The sequence below is a fragment of the Drosophila sechellia genome, chromosome 2L (genome assembly GCF_004382195.2).
Source record: "Drosophila sechellia strain sech25 chromosome 2L, ASM438219v1, whole genome shotgun sequence".
Taxonomy (NCBI): Eukaryota; Metazoa; Arthropoda; class Insecta; order Diptera; family Drosophilidae; genus Drosophila; species Drosophila sechellia.
Genome location: NC_045949.1, coordinates 17164763 through 17182148, shown reverse-complemented (window position 1 = coordinate 17182148; position 17386 = coordinate 17164763). Strand labels below are relative to the sequence as shown.

The 17386-nt window shown below is 41.8% G+C and overlaps 2 protein-coding genes across 2 annotated transcripts; both read left to right on the top strand.

Annotated features, from left to right (window-relative positions):
* The first annotated feature begins 10594 nt into the window (after positions 1–10594).
* LOC6614499 (cilia- and flagella-associated protein 91) lies at positions 10595–13762 on the top strand. The gene is made up of 3 exons (XM_002038896.2): positions 10595–10902; positions 10967–11204; positions 11258–13762. The coding sequence occupies exons 1-3, from the start codon at positions 10680–10682 to the stop codon at positions 13461–13463; spliced, it is 2667 nt and encodes an 888-aa protein (XP_002038932.1). The 5' UTR covers positions 10595–10679; the 3' UTR covers positions 13464–13762.
* A 53-nt stretch (positions 13763–13815) lies between these two features.
* On the top strand, positions 13816–17326 carry LOC6614498. The gene is made up of 4 exons (XM_032727416.1): positions 13816–14181; positions 14245–14352; positions 14419–14653; positions 14712–17326. The coding sequence occupies exons 1-4, from the start codon at positions 13905–13907 to the stop codon at positions 17209–17211; spliced, it is 3120 nt and encodes a 1039-aa protein (XP_032583307.1). The 5' UTR covers positions 13816–13904; the 3' UTR covers positions 17212–17326.
* The last annotated feature ends 60 nt before the right edge of the window (positions 17327–17386 follow it).

Sequence of the window (17386 nt, the reverse complement as noted above, 5' to 3'; positions counted from 1 at the left end):
TCAAATTTTGTGTTTATAAATTCTGAAAAAATATATATTTCTTATAGAGTAAAAGGGTTTACTAGATTCGTTAAAAAGGGGACACTCGGCGGGACAAGGCGGTACACAGTGGGACATAACGGGAATCGGCAGAACATCTAGGGACACGACGGTACATGGAGATATGACGGCAATAGCGTTCTCTATTATTTTTTCTATATTACTTTATTCAACAGCATGATTATAAGTGTGGTCTGCACTGGAATACCTATTAAAAAATGTTCCATTTTCCTGAGCAAAGAGGACGGGATTGTGAGTTGGGTGCAGCAGCTGCATATGCAGCTTACTCACGCCCTGAAATATCAACTAACCAGAATACAAAATAATGTATTGAATAGAGGAAAAGCACTAGAAGAAATATGAAACGACAGGCGAGGCGAGGCATAACGAGACTGTGAACTGAATTTAATTAGGTTTTGGAGTGTGGAGTCTACAGTGGCAAAAGGAAACAAAGATAGCTTTTTAAATGTATAATTACAATTTTGAAAATTTCAAAATCACCTTGTGCCGACCAACTTGGAGGCTATATTAAATATTGTATTGCTTTTATTAATACAAGGTTTACTAAGAAATACTTATTGTACCCATTCGATCCAATATATCCGCCATTTGTTCCACTGTAAACAGAATCTCTGCAGCTAAAGGCAAATTACACAGCGAGCAGCATCATCGGAATCACCATATTATTTGCAGCACTCAACCGGGACCACAATTTGAGCATATAAAGCGTGTGGTACGGGCACAGCACCATTATAACTACCCGGGTAACTTCGGGGCATTAAAGGGCCAGTCTTGGCCGCCGAAAAAAAAAACAAAAATTTAAATCCCGCTTTTGTTATTATCTCGAGCCGAGGGAGACTTAAATTTAAACACAAACATAAAAGCAAGTTTTCCAAATCTAGTTTTGCATTTCATAATCTGGCGGGGGTTGTGCAACCAGCACGGGTTGATAGACAACGAAAAAATCAAAAAGGGGTTGATGATGATGCTGCTACTTTGGCTGGCAGGGGGGTGGCGATGGCACGAATCGAACTGGTGACAGTTGTCAGATACATGCATATAGTCGGTCACATCGCCGTGGGCCTTAATAGGGCTTGGATTACTCGATTGGGTCCGGGGATCAGGCTCATTCCTCGATTCTCTGTCGCAGCCCCTGGCCTTTTGTGCCGCGTCAAAGGGACACTTTTTATATGCATCTCAATGCTGCGCGCTTCATAAAACAGTTTCCTTGGAAACTGGGCAATTGGAAGTGGTCAAAGCTTTAAGAAGGGATCTAATTTTTTTTTGTGTTCAGAGCTTTCCCCACCGCGCTGGCCTTTGATTAATGTGTCACACAAAAAAATGATGAAAAGTCAATGTTGGTGGTGCCCAAAAAATTTACATGACAAAGTTATTTCATAGTTTTTGCATAAATTTAGAAACAAACCTGGCACACAAAATGGGAAGAATAAAAAGCACTACTTATGAATTAACTAAATTAATCAAAATATTTTTTATTTTTCTATTACTATTTATATCTTTCTTTTATTTAAATGTATTTATGGCTGGTGACATTTATAGAACATCGTTAAATGAATACCCCGCAGAATTCAAACTCGTCGTTTTTTTTTTTTTGTACACCTACGTAAAATATATTTTTAATGCTCTTGACTCATATGTCTTTCCGCTTGCGTAGGCAAATCAAACTTCGCAAATGATTGCCGACATTATGGATAATATGTTTATACATGGATGCACCCGAGTATTGGATAACTTTTAGGAAATGCAACGGAATGAATATTTAATCAAAATAAATTGCATTAATTTTCATATTTAATGAAGCAACACTTCATTTAAGCCAGTTCTTCGATGGCCGGATGGCTGGGCGGTGAAAATGCCCTTCTTAATCGAAGTGTGAGCGCAGTGCTCATTAATGCTGCATGGCAACCGGCTCATTATGAGTCCGAAATAAAAACACAAAGTATAAATCCAACAGCAACGAAACCAATTAAAAATAAAAATAAATTCGCTGAAAGCATAACACACGAATAAAATCCATAGACGCCCGGGAGCAATAAACGCTTACGCAATTTAATTGCGCACAAAATGGCTGCCAGGACATGCCATACAAATGTGCATGAAATAAAAATAAAACACCAAAAATCCCGTCTTTCAATAAAGCGATAATTAATATAAAATAAAGTCCGGATGCTCGAAAATGGCGGGAAATGCTGGAAATAAGTGCGTACAGATCCAAATTGCATGTAATTGTTATGTTAAATTCGCAGCATGGCTTTAAGGTCATCCTTAAGGCCTCTCGTTTCCGTTTCCGGCTGCCATATTTAGATAATCCTCTGCAAATTTAATTTTCCCGCCTGGTCACCATGATACATGAGTCAACATTAAATTGGGGGGGCCCCGGCACAGATTTCAATTAAATAATTGCCTGGACTATTTAGTGCGCTCAATTCGCTTTTACAGGCGGCATTAGTCGGTGACCCCAGGCTTTCGGATTATTAGGACATATTTTTCGCCGAGACCAGGACCTTTTTGTGCTCGAGGCCCGCGGCACCAGTGTGCACTGCTTTTCCTCATTTTCATATTGCTCTTTGCAGGCTCATCATAATATTGCCCCAGCCAGGAGTGGAAGCAGGAGGAGCAGGAGTCCCCCAAAGGCCATTCCTCAGTGTCAAATCCTTGGAACACCCTCGCCACACTGAGGGGCATACACTTTTAATGCGTGTCGCTCACATTTTATGAGCTGTCACAAAGCACAAGCAACCTGGGGAGGAAAGAAAAAAACGGGGCGAAAAGGGCAAAAAATATTACCAAGGAAGTGCGCACTCACGCAGCTGTGACCAGCATGGCAAATAAATGAAAAAAGTTGAGCAAATAAACAAAAAGGGCCAACATGCTCCAAAATGTAGGTGGAAAAGTTATGCACTTACTCTTCCCGCCGCACCTCAAAATCTATATATATATATATATATATATATATGTGTGTGTATGTATATACTCAATTCAACAGGACCAACTGCGATTCTTATTTAATTAAATGTCAAATGCTGGCCGACAGTCCGTTTGATTTGAACAGCATTCGGCGGCTCTGGTCGAGTGGACGATGGTCCATGGACATATTTGATTTATTCCATTTCATTTGTCTGCTGGCATTAGAAACGAGCGAGGCATAGCTAAAAATTTTCATTTAATTTGATTTCATCCGTTGGTGTGAGGGCTTAATGGCCATGGCGAGCGGCTACAAATGGGTTCAATAGGTGGGAACCGAAATATATGACTTAATTTTCGGCATTTTCGGTTGACTAAGTCACGCGAATTAAATTCGATTTTTCCATCTATTCCATTTGGCTGCGCAATTTCATGCGTTTGAAAAACCACTAATCGAAATAGCTTAGTATTTAAACATAACTTTCATTGAACCGTCATAGGAATTAAGCCATTATGGCATTATTAGTAAATAATAAACTTACAACTTCTTTTAACTTCTTTGAACATAGATATTATTGCCATTCGATACTTTTATAAATTTGTTGTGCTTGTCAACATTTAACCATTGTTCATCCCGGCTAAATATTTCGCGAATTAGATTTCAATTTGTAATACATGTTCAACGACCACGCCCTCGGGCAAAAAGTACTCATATTCCGTACTGTCAGTAATTCATTTTGAAATGTGCGCAATTATCCCTTCCCCGTATTGAATTTTACGCTCCAAAGCATCCACAATGTCCTTTGCAATGGCAAGCATTGTTATTTCAAGCAAGCTTATGTTTTTCATTAATTTCATAAGTTTGAACAGAAGTATTTTTTCTATTTTAACCACATTTGTCAAAGAACATTCCGCAAACATGAAAGACAAGCTGCAGAGCACCGCCCCCACAATTACGATCCCACATCCCCACATCCGCTAATTAGACATGCCTTGACATTCGGCAAATTATCAATAATGCACAGAAGCTCTGGTTCTCTTGGCTTTTCGGTTGATTAAACATGGGGCAAACTGGCGCCAAATGTTGCTTTAATTAACACTAAACACCAAAGTCACATTCGATCGGATCAAATCAATTCGATAGTTAACACAGCCATGTATGCTTGTCCTTTATTTCGCCATTTCGAATCCTGTAATTAGTGTAATGCACTGGTGGAAATGTTGGAAATGTTGTTCTAAGGAATTTCATTCTGGCTAATAAGTTTAGTCAGTTTGGATGCACTTTGCTGGGGAGGAAGCATGTGCTTTTCGCAAATTAATTTGAGCACATTAAAGGCATATCAAATTGGTATGTTTAATTAAATATATTTAATTACTAACAGAAACTAGTCGTTTCAGAAATTGTTCTATTCAATTTGCTCGAACAAGACAAAGCTTCTAATTATTTTGGTAATGGAATAGATCTGTAAAGTTGCAGAAACATTTATATGAACAGACTATAACATACCAATTGAAGTAGTAGTTGAAAGCGGCAATCAACTGTGAAAATGTAAAGCCAACTTTCATTTAATTGTTGAGTAAATAAAACTGTTTTTGCCGTTCCAAGGAAAAGCGCCTGTAATTGCATGGTATTTGTGTAACAGCTTTGAACACCAAAGAAAAACACAGCAAGATGTTGCCTAGGCCTGCGGTGGTCAAAACAATTTTCCAAACTAATACCCCGCTGGGAAAAACCTGAGATCTGGTCGGAAAAGCAATGGAAAGGGCATAAAGAAAGCAACGAACGAAGCGAAGAATGGCAAAAAACCGAAATCCCAAAAATCCCTTGATTTATTTCTAATACTTATACACACATATACACATGGGGTGGTCAGAAAGGAAATATCCTGGTAAATAGAGCAAGTGAAAAGTTCTCTTGCCCAAATGGAGAAAAACGAAACGCAACAACAGGGGGAAAACTTCAGCTTTTCCCTGAGGAACTAAATTGTGCCACCGGCGGTTTGTTTGCTTCCTTTCAACTCCGCAACTTCGCATCTCCACATCCTGCCGCCTTTGCCAAAAAGGCCTCCGAACCACTCAAGGATATGCGGCAATGAACCGACCATGCAAAGTGAAGCTAAACGAAAGTGCCTCAATTTAAGTTGTAAGCTTGTTTGCTAGGGCGTGCACAGCCGCAAAAGCCCTATATATATATACATATATATATATATATGAACATATATGTTCATCCAGGATATTCGCACATATGTGTGTGTCGCTTTTTCTGCCTTCGCTCATTGAAGTGGAAAAACTTTCTGGCTGGAGTAGCAAAAGCAAATGCTTAAAATTAAGCCAAAACTTTGCCATGAAAATTACCATTTTCGGCGATGCCATTAGCGAGGGTCTCATACATTTCAAATGAAGTTGGGTGAGTTGGCGAAAATTAGGAGAACAAACATGTATTTTGTTGAAGAATTGATCAAAGGTTATGCGAACTGGCAAAATCATCGTTATGCATGCTAAGTAATAAACTTAATAAAACAAGATTTCCCAAATTGTCTTACTATAGTTTTAATACAACACAGCACTTTAGAAGTGCAGATTGACAATCGAAAAACAACAGCACGTTCTTTTTTAAGTGTGTTAAAAACTACTTGGTCAAATTATAAATTTCAATGGGACTATTACAATCTCACGGGTATTTCAGTCCACTCTAAAATCTGCCAAGCCTCAAGAAGGGAATAGCGACTTCATCATAAATCCATGGGCACTCTTTTCTTATAGACAGCACTTCGGATAAGCGGAGTGAAGGCTTCTTGTCTTTGAGTTGGCTGTTTTGGTCTGATTTTGACACAAATCCCTTTGGTGCTAAAGCAATTTATGTGGTTTTCAGCCTTTGGGGTTGGGAAGTTGCCGCCAACTATTCTCCCCGGCCGAAAAACACAACCAACCAACCAACCAAGCAACTCAAGATGTGCGCTCCGAATGGGAGAATAGTTTTTCTGCAAAAAGGACGAAAAAGGATCTGGAATTAGGGGGAGCAGCCCACATGCACTTGGCTGGGCTTTGGTTATGGCTGGTTGGTTATGGTTAGATTGGTTGCTTCGCTGCTGCTGCCTGCATGAGTGCAATTTTATGTTTGGCCCCAAAAAGTTGCCTGCGAAGCGAAGTAGTTGATAAATGGCACACCGACAATATGGCCGATGGAATACTCAAATCCAAATCCCTTCTATACCCAAAACAATTCAGAACAACAGCACGAGCATAAAAAACGCAAATTTCTCTGCATAAATCTAAACAAATTTTCATATATAAATATGGTCGCTGTTTTTTATGCCCGTCCCATATCGGGAGTAAAATGCTAGAAAGGGGCTGGCCCCACCCACCAGATGCCACGCCTAACGAAACGCCCAGCTTGCCGCAGATAAACCGCCCCAAAGTAATGCCAAAACATTTCGAGTCATAAATTTTACGACATACGCGCGAAAGGCAAAACACCACAAAAGCCAACATCCCAAAAAACCACAATATAAGGCAATATCTAGGGATTAACCGGATATGGGTCGAATATTCTATACCCTTAAGTTTGAATCACTTTCCTGGGATAACATAAAATGTGTTGTTTCAGAGTTTCACATTCAAACTTAGAACTAATTATGATTTTATTTATTATTACATTTTCTTGCACATTTAAGTTCTTGGAATTTTCGTTTCTGTTTATTACAACTCGAAATCGAAATACCCATTAAGCTGGGGGCATACACAAGCAACGGGCATTACAATAAATATTGATTTACAATTTTTTGCGCTGAGAACATTAATTTAGGCAAAAACAGGGGTGTAGTCAGAACAAGTTTTACATTGGGCGGTTGTAACCGTGCAAAGAGCTCGAATTAAATTGAAATTAATGAAGATAAAACAGAATTCCAATCAATGCGCTGCAGGACTTTCATAAACATACCTATACTAAACCAGATCTAAGATCAGAAATTTAAACTCCCATTGTTGCGCTTCTGATAAGAGGACCATAGCAAAAGGAAATATATTGATATTTAGTCTTTTAAGGGTAGGCCGTTGAGCTATAAATTAATTTAAGTGCCTGAAAATATTTTTGATAACATAAAATGAAGCCAAGCGAATCCCTGAGATCCCTTTTCTTGTTGTTATTTCCCGACGAGGCCTGTAAATTTAAACGGCCTGGCCATTAAGCGAAACGGTTTGGATATAGTTTAATGGCTTCATTTTTTGGAAGGAGTTCACTGTTTCCTTGGTTCTGACTGGCGGTGGTGGTGGTTTCTGCCAGCATTTCCCAATATTCAGCCGCACTTTGGCCAATTCTATTTGTCTTCTGCCCGAAGATTTAATTAAAAAAGTCGAAAGCATGCAAACGAAGTTTTTTAAGGGAAAGCAAAAAGTGGCTGGCATTAGCCCGAACTTTCCGGAGCCGCCACAAAGGATGCGCCAAAAGGAGGAGACGCCACAAACTTGGCAAACTTTAGCGGAGCATCTCGTTATCATCGCCCATCATCAGCGTCAGGATACGAAAATAACAGAAACAACAAAAAACAAAGTCGATGCCAAGTCACTCGTCTTCGATTCCTTCGTTAGCAATACTTTTAAAGTAAATTGCGGCCGACCCAGCAGCAAGGACACTGTGGGTGTGAGGGTGTGGGTGTGGGGGTGTGGCTGTGAGTGCGAGTGGTGGGTTGGAATTTTCCAGGATCCCGGAAAAGTGCGGCTCTCTGCAGACGTTACGGCACTTTGCCCTCGCTCCATGCTTCGTTTGGTTTTGATTTTTCACTGCTCGCTCGTCATGGTTTATGATGGCTGGTGGGCATCCTGCTTATGCTGCTGCCGCCGAGGATGGCAAAATTAATTGCATGCAAATATTGACACAGCAAGAGTAAATATAATTTCATTGTTTACTCATAAATACGCATTATTTGGAAAATGAAAATAGAAAAGCTCCTCCTTTCCAGAAGCGAGCGAAAATGGAGAAAAGCAAGCGTAGAACTAATTTTAGTTAGCCAGAGATTGCAGGGTTTCTTTCCTCTTCGATTTTAATGAACTTTGAAAAAAAGTTCGACTAAAAAACGCTTCCAGCCAACAAAGGAAAGCGATGATAGACTGCTGCTTCTTGCATCAAACGACCTGCAGATTAATTTTCAATAAAAAGAGTACTTCAAAGTGTAAGATATACGCATCATAAGTATATGTTATTCATTACTAAAAATATAGCTTTCTCATTTTATAAAAATACGAAATTAGTTCGTTTTTATTATCACCTCATTATCATTCAACTGGGGTCCTTTATAATTCGAAATTGTTTTAAATGGAATATGCTGGCTTTAACTTGGTGTCTATATCTTATTTATTTAAAATTTATTTACTTGCCCTGTTAAGCGGACTTCGATTTCCAGCTTGTTTTGGTAAATTCTTTTGCACATGATTACAATGATACAAACAAATGTGCTCATAAGTAACTAAGAACCGTCTTATTGGTTATCAATACATTTTTTAAAGTGGTCGTAAATATGAGAATGTCCTGTTAAAATACGTGTAACACGAATGGATGGCTGGCAGATTCAAACATTTTCACTAATTGGCTCAAGTGTTTGCCGAAAAAGCTGATGTTGCCTAATTAGGATCATTATTTTTGATGGGGTCACGCAGGCGACGAAGAGCGCCGTGATACCCTTTACCTTTTTTTTTTTTTTTTTTTTTTTTTTTTTTTGGAGTAACTAATTCTATTTATTAAGATTTCAAAAGGAATCGTTCAGTAATTCCTCTGAACTTAACCTAATGTGTGATAAAGATAAATGAGACCAAGTGGTATCTTAATTATAAAGTACAAAAGAAAATGTAATATGTTATGTTATCCTCCGGGTAAGGAGATCGCTGGGGTGTACCCTCTTCAGTCTTCGGAGGGAGATGGGATCAGCTAGGATAGTTGCTAGTTGGTTCGGGTGGGCTATAAGCCTGTCGGCATAACGGCTGCTGTGGAAATTAATCTGATCCCCAAGAAGGGTAACTTTCAGATCTCTTTCGATGACTATGTTCGTCACGTACCAGGGGAGCCCAGATGCGTGACGTGCAGCTCTTGACTGGACCACACGGAGCCTATTAAGCTGGGATTTGGCGGCAGTTCCCCACACCTGGATGGCATAACTCCACGTTGGAGCGAGAATGGCTTTGATTAAAAGAGCCTTAGAGCTCATTTGAAGTTTGCTGGAGTGGAAGAGCCAGTCGAGCTTTTTTAGCTTCGCCAGTGACTTTGATTTGACCGACGTGATGTGGGCCCCCCAGGTCAGTCTCCGATCTAGATGAACTCCTAGGTAGCAGTGCGATCTAGCATTGGTGATAGGGCTTCCATTGAAGGTCAGATCTGTGCAGGTTCCGGGTCGCAGGGAAAAAGTTACACAGGCTGACTTTGAGGAGTTAATGGCCACATTCCATTTGGCAGTCCATTTTTCGATTGCGTGCAGCCAATCCTGGACCGCGTTGGAGGCAGTTTGCAGTGAAGGATGAGACGCCAGCATGGCAGTGTCATCGGCGTAAGTGGCCAGGAGCAGCTGAGCCGGGGGGAGATACCCTTTACCGAGCAGCAAAATCAGAACGGAGTCGAGTCTGATAAATGGGCCAAATGCTTAGTAAAGGTAATTAATAGCGAAGTGCAAGCGGACGGAGGATGAGGCCTTCTAGTCATAATTAATGTGCCTGCTAATTTCGAACATGAGTTCGCAAATGCACCGCTGAGCGAACATCGGTTCCGGAGTTGATAAAAATTGATGCCAATTAAAAGTTGGCAATCTGCGAAGCTGTCAAAATGGGTCAAGTTTTCAAGCGATTCCCCCCAAATATGTGCCTTTCAAGAAACTTTCGGCAAAACGAGAATACTCCTAAATTGCCCACAAAAGAACCCTCAATGTTTAAAGCCCTCGAGCTGGGACTAAAAAAACAGCAATTTACGCCTCACAACTTGCTCGAGTGCTGCGCTTAATCGTCAAAAGCACTTCTTATCGAAAAGCATTTTCTTCTACCCGAGCCCCGAGGAAACTTCGCTCATAAATTATTACACAAAATTAGTTGCGCCCTTGCCGGGGGAAAATCAGGCGATCCATGAACCATTTTCAGTGACTTAAAAAATTTAAAGCCCGCAAAGAAAATGAGTTATAGCCGGGCCAAGACAAAAAGCTAAATAATCACAGACATGTCGGATAATAAATGATTAACGTCCTGTCGAGGTGGTGGGTCAGATTTTAAGGAAGGCAACCCATTTGGGGTCATTTGTATAAATCTCACCATTGCCCTTGCTTTCTAACCCGGAATATTTCTTCAGAACGAAGGGAAATTTTCGGACCATTTCAATGACTCAAATTGATATTGATGAGTTAATCCCATTAATCCCATTAAAGATTTCATAGCAATGACTTAATTTCTAACGAGACCTTTATCCAAGTAAGAAATTATGTTTCTTTTATTGAACTGTTTAGCTTAAACACACATTTAAAAAATGTTTCATTTATAAAAGTTCCTTAAAGAATACTTACAAAAATTACCAGAATGCTCAAGAAGAACTGAGCATTCCAATTTTCAAATTAGCCACAGTATCACTCGTAATTTAAATTAACTAAACGAAGTATATAGACTGTGAGCAACAGTAGGCTATACAAACTACTCCTAAATGGAAAATCAATTTCGGATACTCAACTTTTAACAGAATATGCACTTTGAAAATGCGAAAACGCAAGCTGAGCAAAAAAAAGATAGCGGAGGAACGAACGGAAAGGATACTTAAGTTTCTTCAAGAAAATCGAGAATGCCAGCCTGTTGAAGTCCCAAGGAAAAAAACTCCTGCGATTCAAAAGAAACCTCCTCAAATTGAGACAGGATATACGAAAAAGAATCTCAAATCATGTATAATTGCAACTTCTTTACAGGATCAGCGATTGCCAGCCGGTGAGTGGCTGTTGTTTTTAGTAACATTTATTTCATTTAAATCTCCAAATTTGTATTTTTTAAGGCGAGAATAACCCTGTTGTCCGAAGAACTGGAAAGCAGCCACGCGACGATGAAGAATGCCAATTTAATGCACCGGGTATATTTTTTCTAAAAGGACAAAATCTAAACATCAGCTGCCAGGAAGTTTTTCTAAAACCCACCAAGCCGAAAAGGTTAGAATTGAAGAATAAATGCGATTACTTTCCGAAATATGTGGACCCGTCGCCATTCAAGGATGAAGCCACTCAGACGCTTTATAGGTAAAGATATTTAAGTATATATATAGGCGGGTATTACTCAAATCTATCCCTAGAGAATCTTCCGCGCAGACCTTAGCCTATTTGCCAGAAATCTATGATGATGATGAAGCCCGTACCCTAGAACTGTTCACCCTGCCCTCGGTTCTGCCGGGCGATAAGCCTCCGGGTCTGTACGAGGTGGAAGTCTTCGAGCGGGCTCGTAGGCGTCATAAATTCTTGGACGCACTGAAGTTGCAGATTAAACATCAACGGCATCATGACCAGAAGCTTGACTTTAATCGGTACAAGATGATGGCGGAAGCTTTCGAATGGGAGCACTGGATGGAGCGGGAGGAGAGGATCCAGGAGTGCCAGATGATGCGGCTAGAGATCGTGATCAAGATGTTCGATAAGAGAGAGAGGGAAATGCATGCCGCCTCCAAAACGCGCATTGAACAAGGATGCGAAAAGATCGAGAAGCGGCGTAAGGCGGCATTGCGTAAGAATGAAATCGAGTACCAGCGTGGCATGCGCCGCATTACCAAACAGTGGGCCAAAACATCGATAAGGTGGCAGAAGCAGACACCCATGTACTCCCTGGGATCGCCTTGCTCCGACTTCTACGCGCCACCACTGAGATACGGAGTGGATCCAGAACGTCGAAACTTCAAGTCGGTCACTAATACACGCGCTTTCAACATGAGAATTGACGAGCTAGAGAAGCAAATTAATATGCAAATAATGGAATGTCCATTCGCCAAATTGAAGCAATGGTCGCAGCCCAAGCAACGTATTGCTGAGGTAGAGAATCGTTTCTGCAAGGAGGAGCATCTGAATGAGCTCTACCGTTTGCTGAAGACACTAAGAGTCGGCGATGGAGGCCATAAGCCCAAGCCCGATTGCCTTAAGTTACTATTTAAACATACACAAAACCTGCGTAGCAAGATCTCACTGATCCAACTTAAAAGCTATACCAATCTCTATGAGCGTAATGTGTACACCGCACGGCCAACGGAAAGGAACACACAAAAGAGAGCTGTTCACGAACATCTCAAGAGGCAGAAAGATCAGCTAAGTTCCGAGTACGCCCAAAAACTGGCCAGGGATGTGCAGAAGAACGACCTGAAAGGCATGATTTTGGCCTACGAAGGCAGTATGATTGGATACATGATGCAGTTCCTCACCGATGAAATGGATCGCCTGAAGGAGCAACGCCGCCTGCACTTCTTCTCCCTATTGGCGAATAAAAAACGCTGGCAACTTGAAGCAGCCGAGGCGGGTTTGAGGCAGAAGGAGAACAGCATTAGGCTGCTCTACGAGGAGATGTTCCAGTATACAAATGCGGTCAGCACCGATGTCAGTGATCAGTATGTGCACAGCATTCTGACCGACGATCTGGGTTATATGGCTGCCAACGAGGCGGCGGAAGCAGTCACGGAAATGGCCAAGCAAATCGATATGGACATCGAACGATGGCTGGAGAGTTTCAAGCTGATACAAAATCCCCTCAACTATATTCCACTACGACTGATGCTGCACGACATGGTCTGTCCGGATCTGAATGCTGCTCTGGAGCGTCATGAGACCAGCATGATTGTGCAGTACATAGTGGAAGATGTGATCTTTGATAGAATTTGGAAGGCACTCGAACCCTTTGATATATCCAGCACGCTGACTAGCGATCTAATCGATCGCCTCATCGACAACGATCTGTATCTATTCTCATCGGATAGTGAAAGTGAAATGCCACAGAAAACAGGCTGGTACGAAGCTCATGCCATAATTCGAAAACTTATTCGACAATCGGTGCCCGGCAGACGTTGGAAAGAGGAAACCGAACGCATAGTTTATGAAAACTACATTGATCTGCTGGACACTGTGTTTGATGAAATTTTGCAAAAATTCGAGGAGCCAGCAAGAATCGAACCAATCGCGGTGCATCGAGCATATTCACATGAAAACCTTACAAGCAGCGCAAATTTTCGATTGGAAAAGGGTGTTTTGCAAAAATTACCGCAAACTGAATCTGATTTCAGTAATGATCCCAGTACGAAGATAATTAAAAGACAATTGTTAAGCCTTGAAAGAAAAAATAGTAATAGCACAATTAGGGGTTTCTACACAGATGAAATCTACAAAGGAAGTCCACAAAATTCTTTGGCATCGAAGTTCATCGGAACGGAATCCGATGACGAAGACGATCCATGGCCATGGCTCCCAGAATGTAAGAGTAAAAGTTCATCACAGGAACAATTATTGGACAACATGAAAATATTCTGAATTTTAGAGGAAGAAGCAAAGGAAAATAACGCACTGTAGCTTGCAATAAGAACTTTTATTTTTTGAAATTTGTATAAGCTATCTACTTTATGTATATTTTTAATAAATATCGCTGATCATACGTGCATCTTAGATTTAATTAGGGTTTTGATTTGTTTTCCGATTTTGCAACTAGTTCTTTTGAGCCGCCTATCGATTGGCCAACAAACAAAGTGGCTCCCTAGCAGCAAATTGGTTGCCTGGCGAATAATATTTGCTCCCGATGACCGACTTACCCACAATCCAATAGAGCAAGCTGGTTAGTTGCAAAGTTAACATAGCAAGCTACTTATATAACTAAAAAACTAAGCACTCTTCTAACAAAAACCCTAGGAACACAAAAAAAAATATACAAAAAGATATTAAAGAGGTAAAGAGGTTCAAACACTACATAAGGTAAAAATGCCCTCGGCAAAGGAAAAACGATTGCGCAGGGAAAGAATACTACAGTTCATACGAGAAAACAGGGAGCTCATGCCCATTAGTTCGACGACAGTACTAAAGCCACCTACGGTTAAAAAGGAGGACACTTTAAAGCAAAAAAAGCGTGTCACATTTAACCATGGCAAACAGCGGAGTATTGGGGAGTCGACCAGAAACAAGGATAGCGAGCAGAATATTGGTCAGGGCCTAACGTCCTGCTTGATCACCAGGTCCTCGGATACCCGATTAGCCAGCGGTTGGTACACCCTAATATAAACTGATTTATTAGGCTTCAAATATTGGTCTTCCGTTTTTCCAGGAGCCAACAACCCAACAGAGAGTACGGCGGAAAAACTCCATCGAACAGACAGCAAATGCCATTTGAAGTCGTCATGCACAAAATGCCAGGACTCACGATTATCGGCTGGTGGGTTTATCCTGAATAAGATTATCTTTTTATTAGTAAATACGATTATATTTAAAAAATGTCCAGGTACCAATAATCCAGCGGAGCGAGATGTTGGCAAATTACCCCGAACCGACAGCGAGTGCAAGTTCAACGAGCCCGGAATCTTTTTTCTGCAAAAACCCCATTCAGATTTTACCACCCAGGAAGTCAAGCTGAACGCGAAGCCTCTAAGAAAGGAGTTGAAGAACAAGTGCGACTTCTTTCCGAAATATGTGGACAATCGGCCATTCAAGGATGAGGCCACACAAACCCTCTATAGGTAGCATAAAGAAAGAAATGATCACTGTACCCATATAATATCAACTTGCCGTATTTAGGGAATCATCTGCGCAGACTTTGGCCTTTTTACCTGAAATACTGAACAACCAAAAGTCGGAAAGTCTGGAGCTTTATACTCTGGCCAAGTTGCTGCCAGGCGACAAGCCACCGGGATTGCATGAAGTGGAGTTTCTGGAGCGGGCCCGTAGACGATGGAAATTCAGCAAGGCACTGGAGGATAACTTTAAACATCTTCTTTGTGAGGCAAGGGAGCTGTCTATCAAAACGCAGTACAAGGAGGTTCTGGAAGCCTTCGAATGGGAACAGTGGATACAGCGCGAAGAGGACATACAGCAGTGCCAGATGATGCGACTGGAGATCGTGGTCAAGATGTTTGACAAAAGGGAGAAGGCAATGCACAACGCCTCCAAGGCTCGAATTGAAAAATCCGTACAGCAAATAGAAAAGCGGCGGCAGGATGGTCTGCGCAAGAATGAAATTGAGTATCAGCGTGGAATGCGACGCAACAACATTCAGTTGGCCAAAACCGCTAGAAAGTGGGAGAAACAGAGTCCCATGCAGGCTCTTGGATCACCGTGCTCCGAGTTCTACGGCCCACTGATAAGGCATGGTGTTGATCCAGCCCGAAGATGCTTCGAATCCAACACTGGACGCAAAGCATTCGACATGAGGATCGATGAACTGGAAAAGCGGGTGAACATGCGCAATGTGCAGTGCCCCTTCAGCAAGCTGAAGGAGTGGTCCAAGCCCAAGGAGTACGATAGAGAGTATGAGCGCAACTTCTGCAATGATGGCAATCTCCAGAGGCTGTACGAGTCCTTGAAGACACTGAGAACGCAGTCAGACATGCCAAAGGAGCCACCGCAGTGCCTGAAAACACGATTGCGAATTGAGCATCGAACATCTAGTTCCAGTTCCGATTCATATCGCAACTACAATTGGCAAGCTCGCAAATCACGCTATGTGGAACTTTCCGAGGGATTGCGTAGCACCAATACCATCAAAAAAATGGCCCCACCAAGGGCTGAGAAGGTAGTGAGGGGCTCTGTCATTAGGCGCGAGTGTTTGGAGACACTCATATGCTCATACGAAGGCAGTTATGTTGGCACAATCATGCAGTTCCTGGCGGATGAAATGCAACGATTGAAGGAGCAACGCAAGCTGCACTTCTTCTGCATTCTGGCCCAAAAGGAGCGCTGGCGCCGTGAGGCAGCGGAAGCGGGATTGAGGCAGAAGGAGAACTGCATGAGGATGCTCTACGAGGAGATGTTCCAGTTTACGAATTCAGTACACAGTGAGATTGCTGAGAAATATGCCGACACCATATTGACCACCGATGTGGGCAACATGGTGGAGGAGGAGACGGCCGAAACTATTACAGAGCTGGCTAAGCAAATTGATGCGGACATAGGGCGGTGGCTGGAGTCCTTCAAACTGATCCAGAATCCACTCAATTTCACCCCACTGCGCCTCATGCTGCAGGACATGGTCTCGCCGGATATGGGCGCTACGCTACGGCGCTACGAGACATCCCTGATTGTCCAGTACATTGTAGAGGACGTGATCTTCTACAATATGTGGCAGGAACTCGAGCCATTCGATATTGCCAGCACTTTGACCAGTGATCTGATCGATCGCCTTATAGACAACGATCTGTTTTTGTTCTCATCGGACAGCGAAAGCGAGTCTGGACATGGAGCCTCCTGGACAGAGTCCCATGCCATCATACGAAAGCTCATTCGCCAAGCCGTTCCGGGTAGACGCTGGAAGGAGGAAAACGAGAGGATTGTCAGCGAAACCTTTAGCAGCCTCTTCGACGAGGTGTTTGCCAATATCCTGTTTGGCATCGAAAATCCAGAACCAGTTCGGGGCACGGATCTTCTGCACCTTTGTGCAAGTAAATCGTTTGCCTTCTTCGCTCACGAGATTCCAAGTAGAGTGCCTGTGGAAAGGTTGGAGTCGTCTCAATCGGAGTCATTGGAGAATGCTAATATTCTACGAATGCAATTCCTATCTCTCATTAAAAAAATTAAAGAGGATAAGATAACCAAGAAGTTGGAGAGAACTGGGGAGAAAGTGAAGATGTCTGCAAATGAATACGAATTATTTGACGACTATATCAAAAACGAAGTGCTCCAAAACGCGGAATTCCTAAACAGTGCATCTCCGGAGCCAGAGCCTGAATTATATTCCATCATAAGTACTGTTGATATTGCCGAGTACGACCATAATCTAAAAGATCTGCGGGGTTCTTCGATAATCCACCGTACGCCTTTAGCAGAAGAGGAGGCCTTTGAAAGTAGAGACGAAGAAGTTAGATCGGACAATTTGGAACAGGAAAAAGAACCCATTGACGTGGACCAGGAAAAAGTTGAGGAGGCAGAACCAGAACACGAGAATGTATCTGAAAAATACGCAGGGGAGTCTGATGGCCTAGAACCCATAATTGGCGAGGAATTTGAGGAAGAGCATACCGATGTGGGAGAAGAGGTCGTGGTCTACTCTACCAAAGAGTCGCAGGTCTTTAAATTCAGATAAATTTTCAAATTCCATCTTTCAATTTCCTGGGCAACGGAGCTTTTCGTTACTTTCATACATACAAAAAAAAATTATTATTGAAAATAATACGAAATAATAATAGTGGTAAAATATATTTATTTAGCTCGCATGTTTTTGCGGAACTGATTTTCAAGTGACACCTCTTCAAAATATT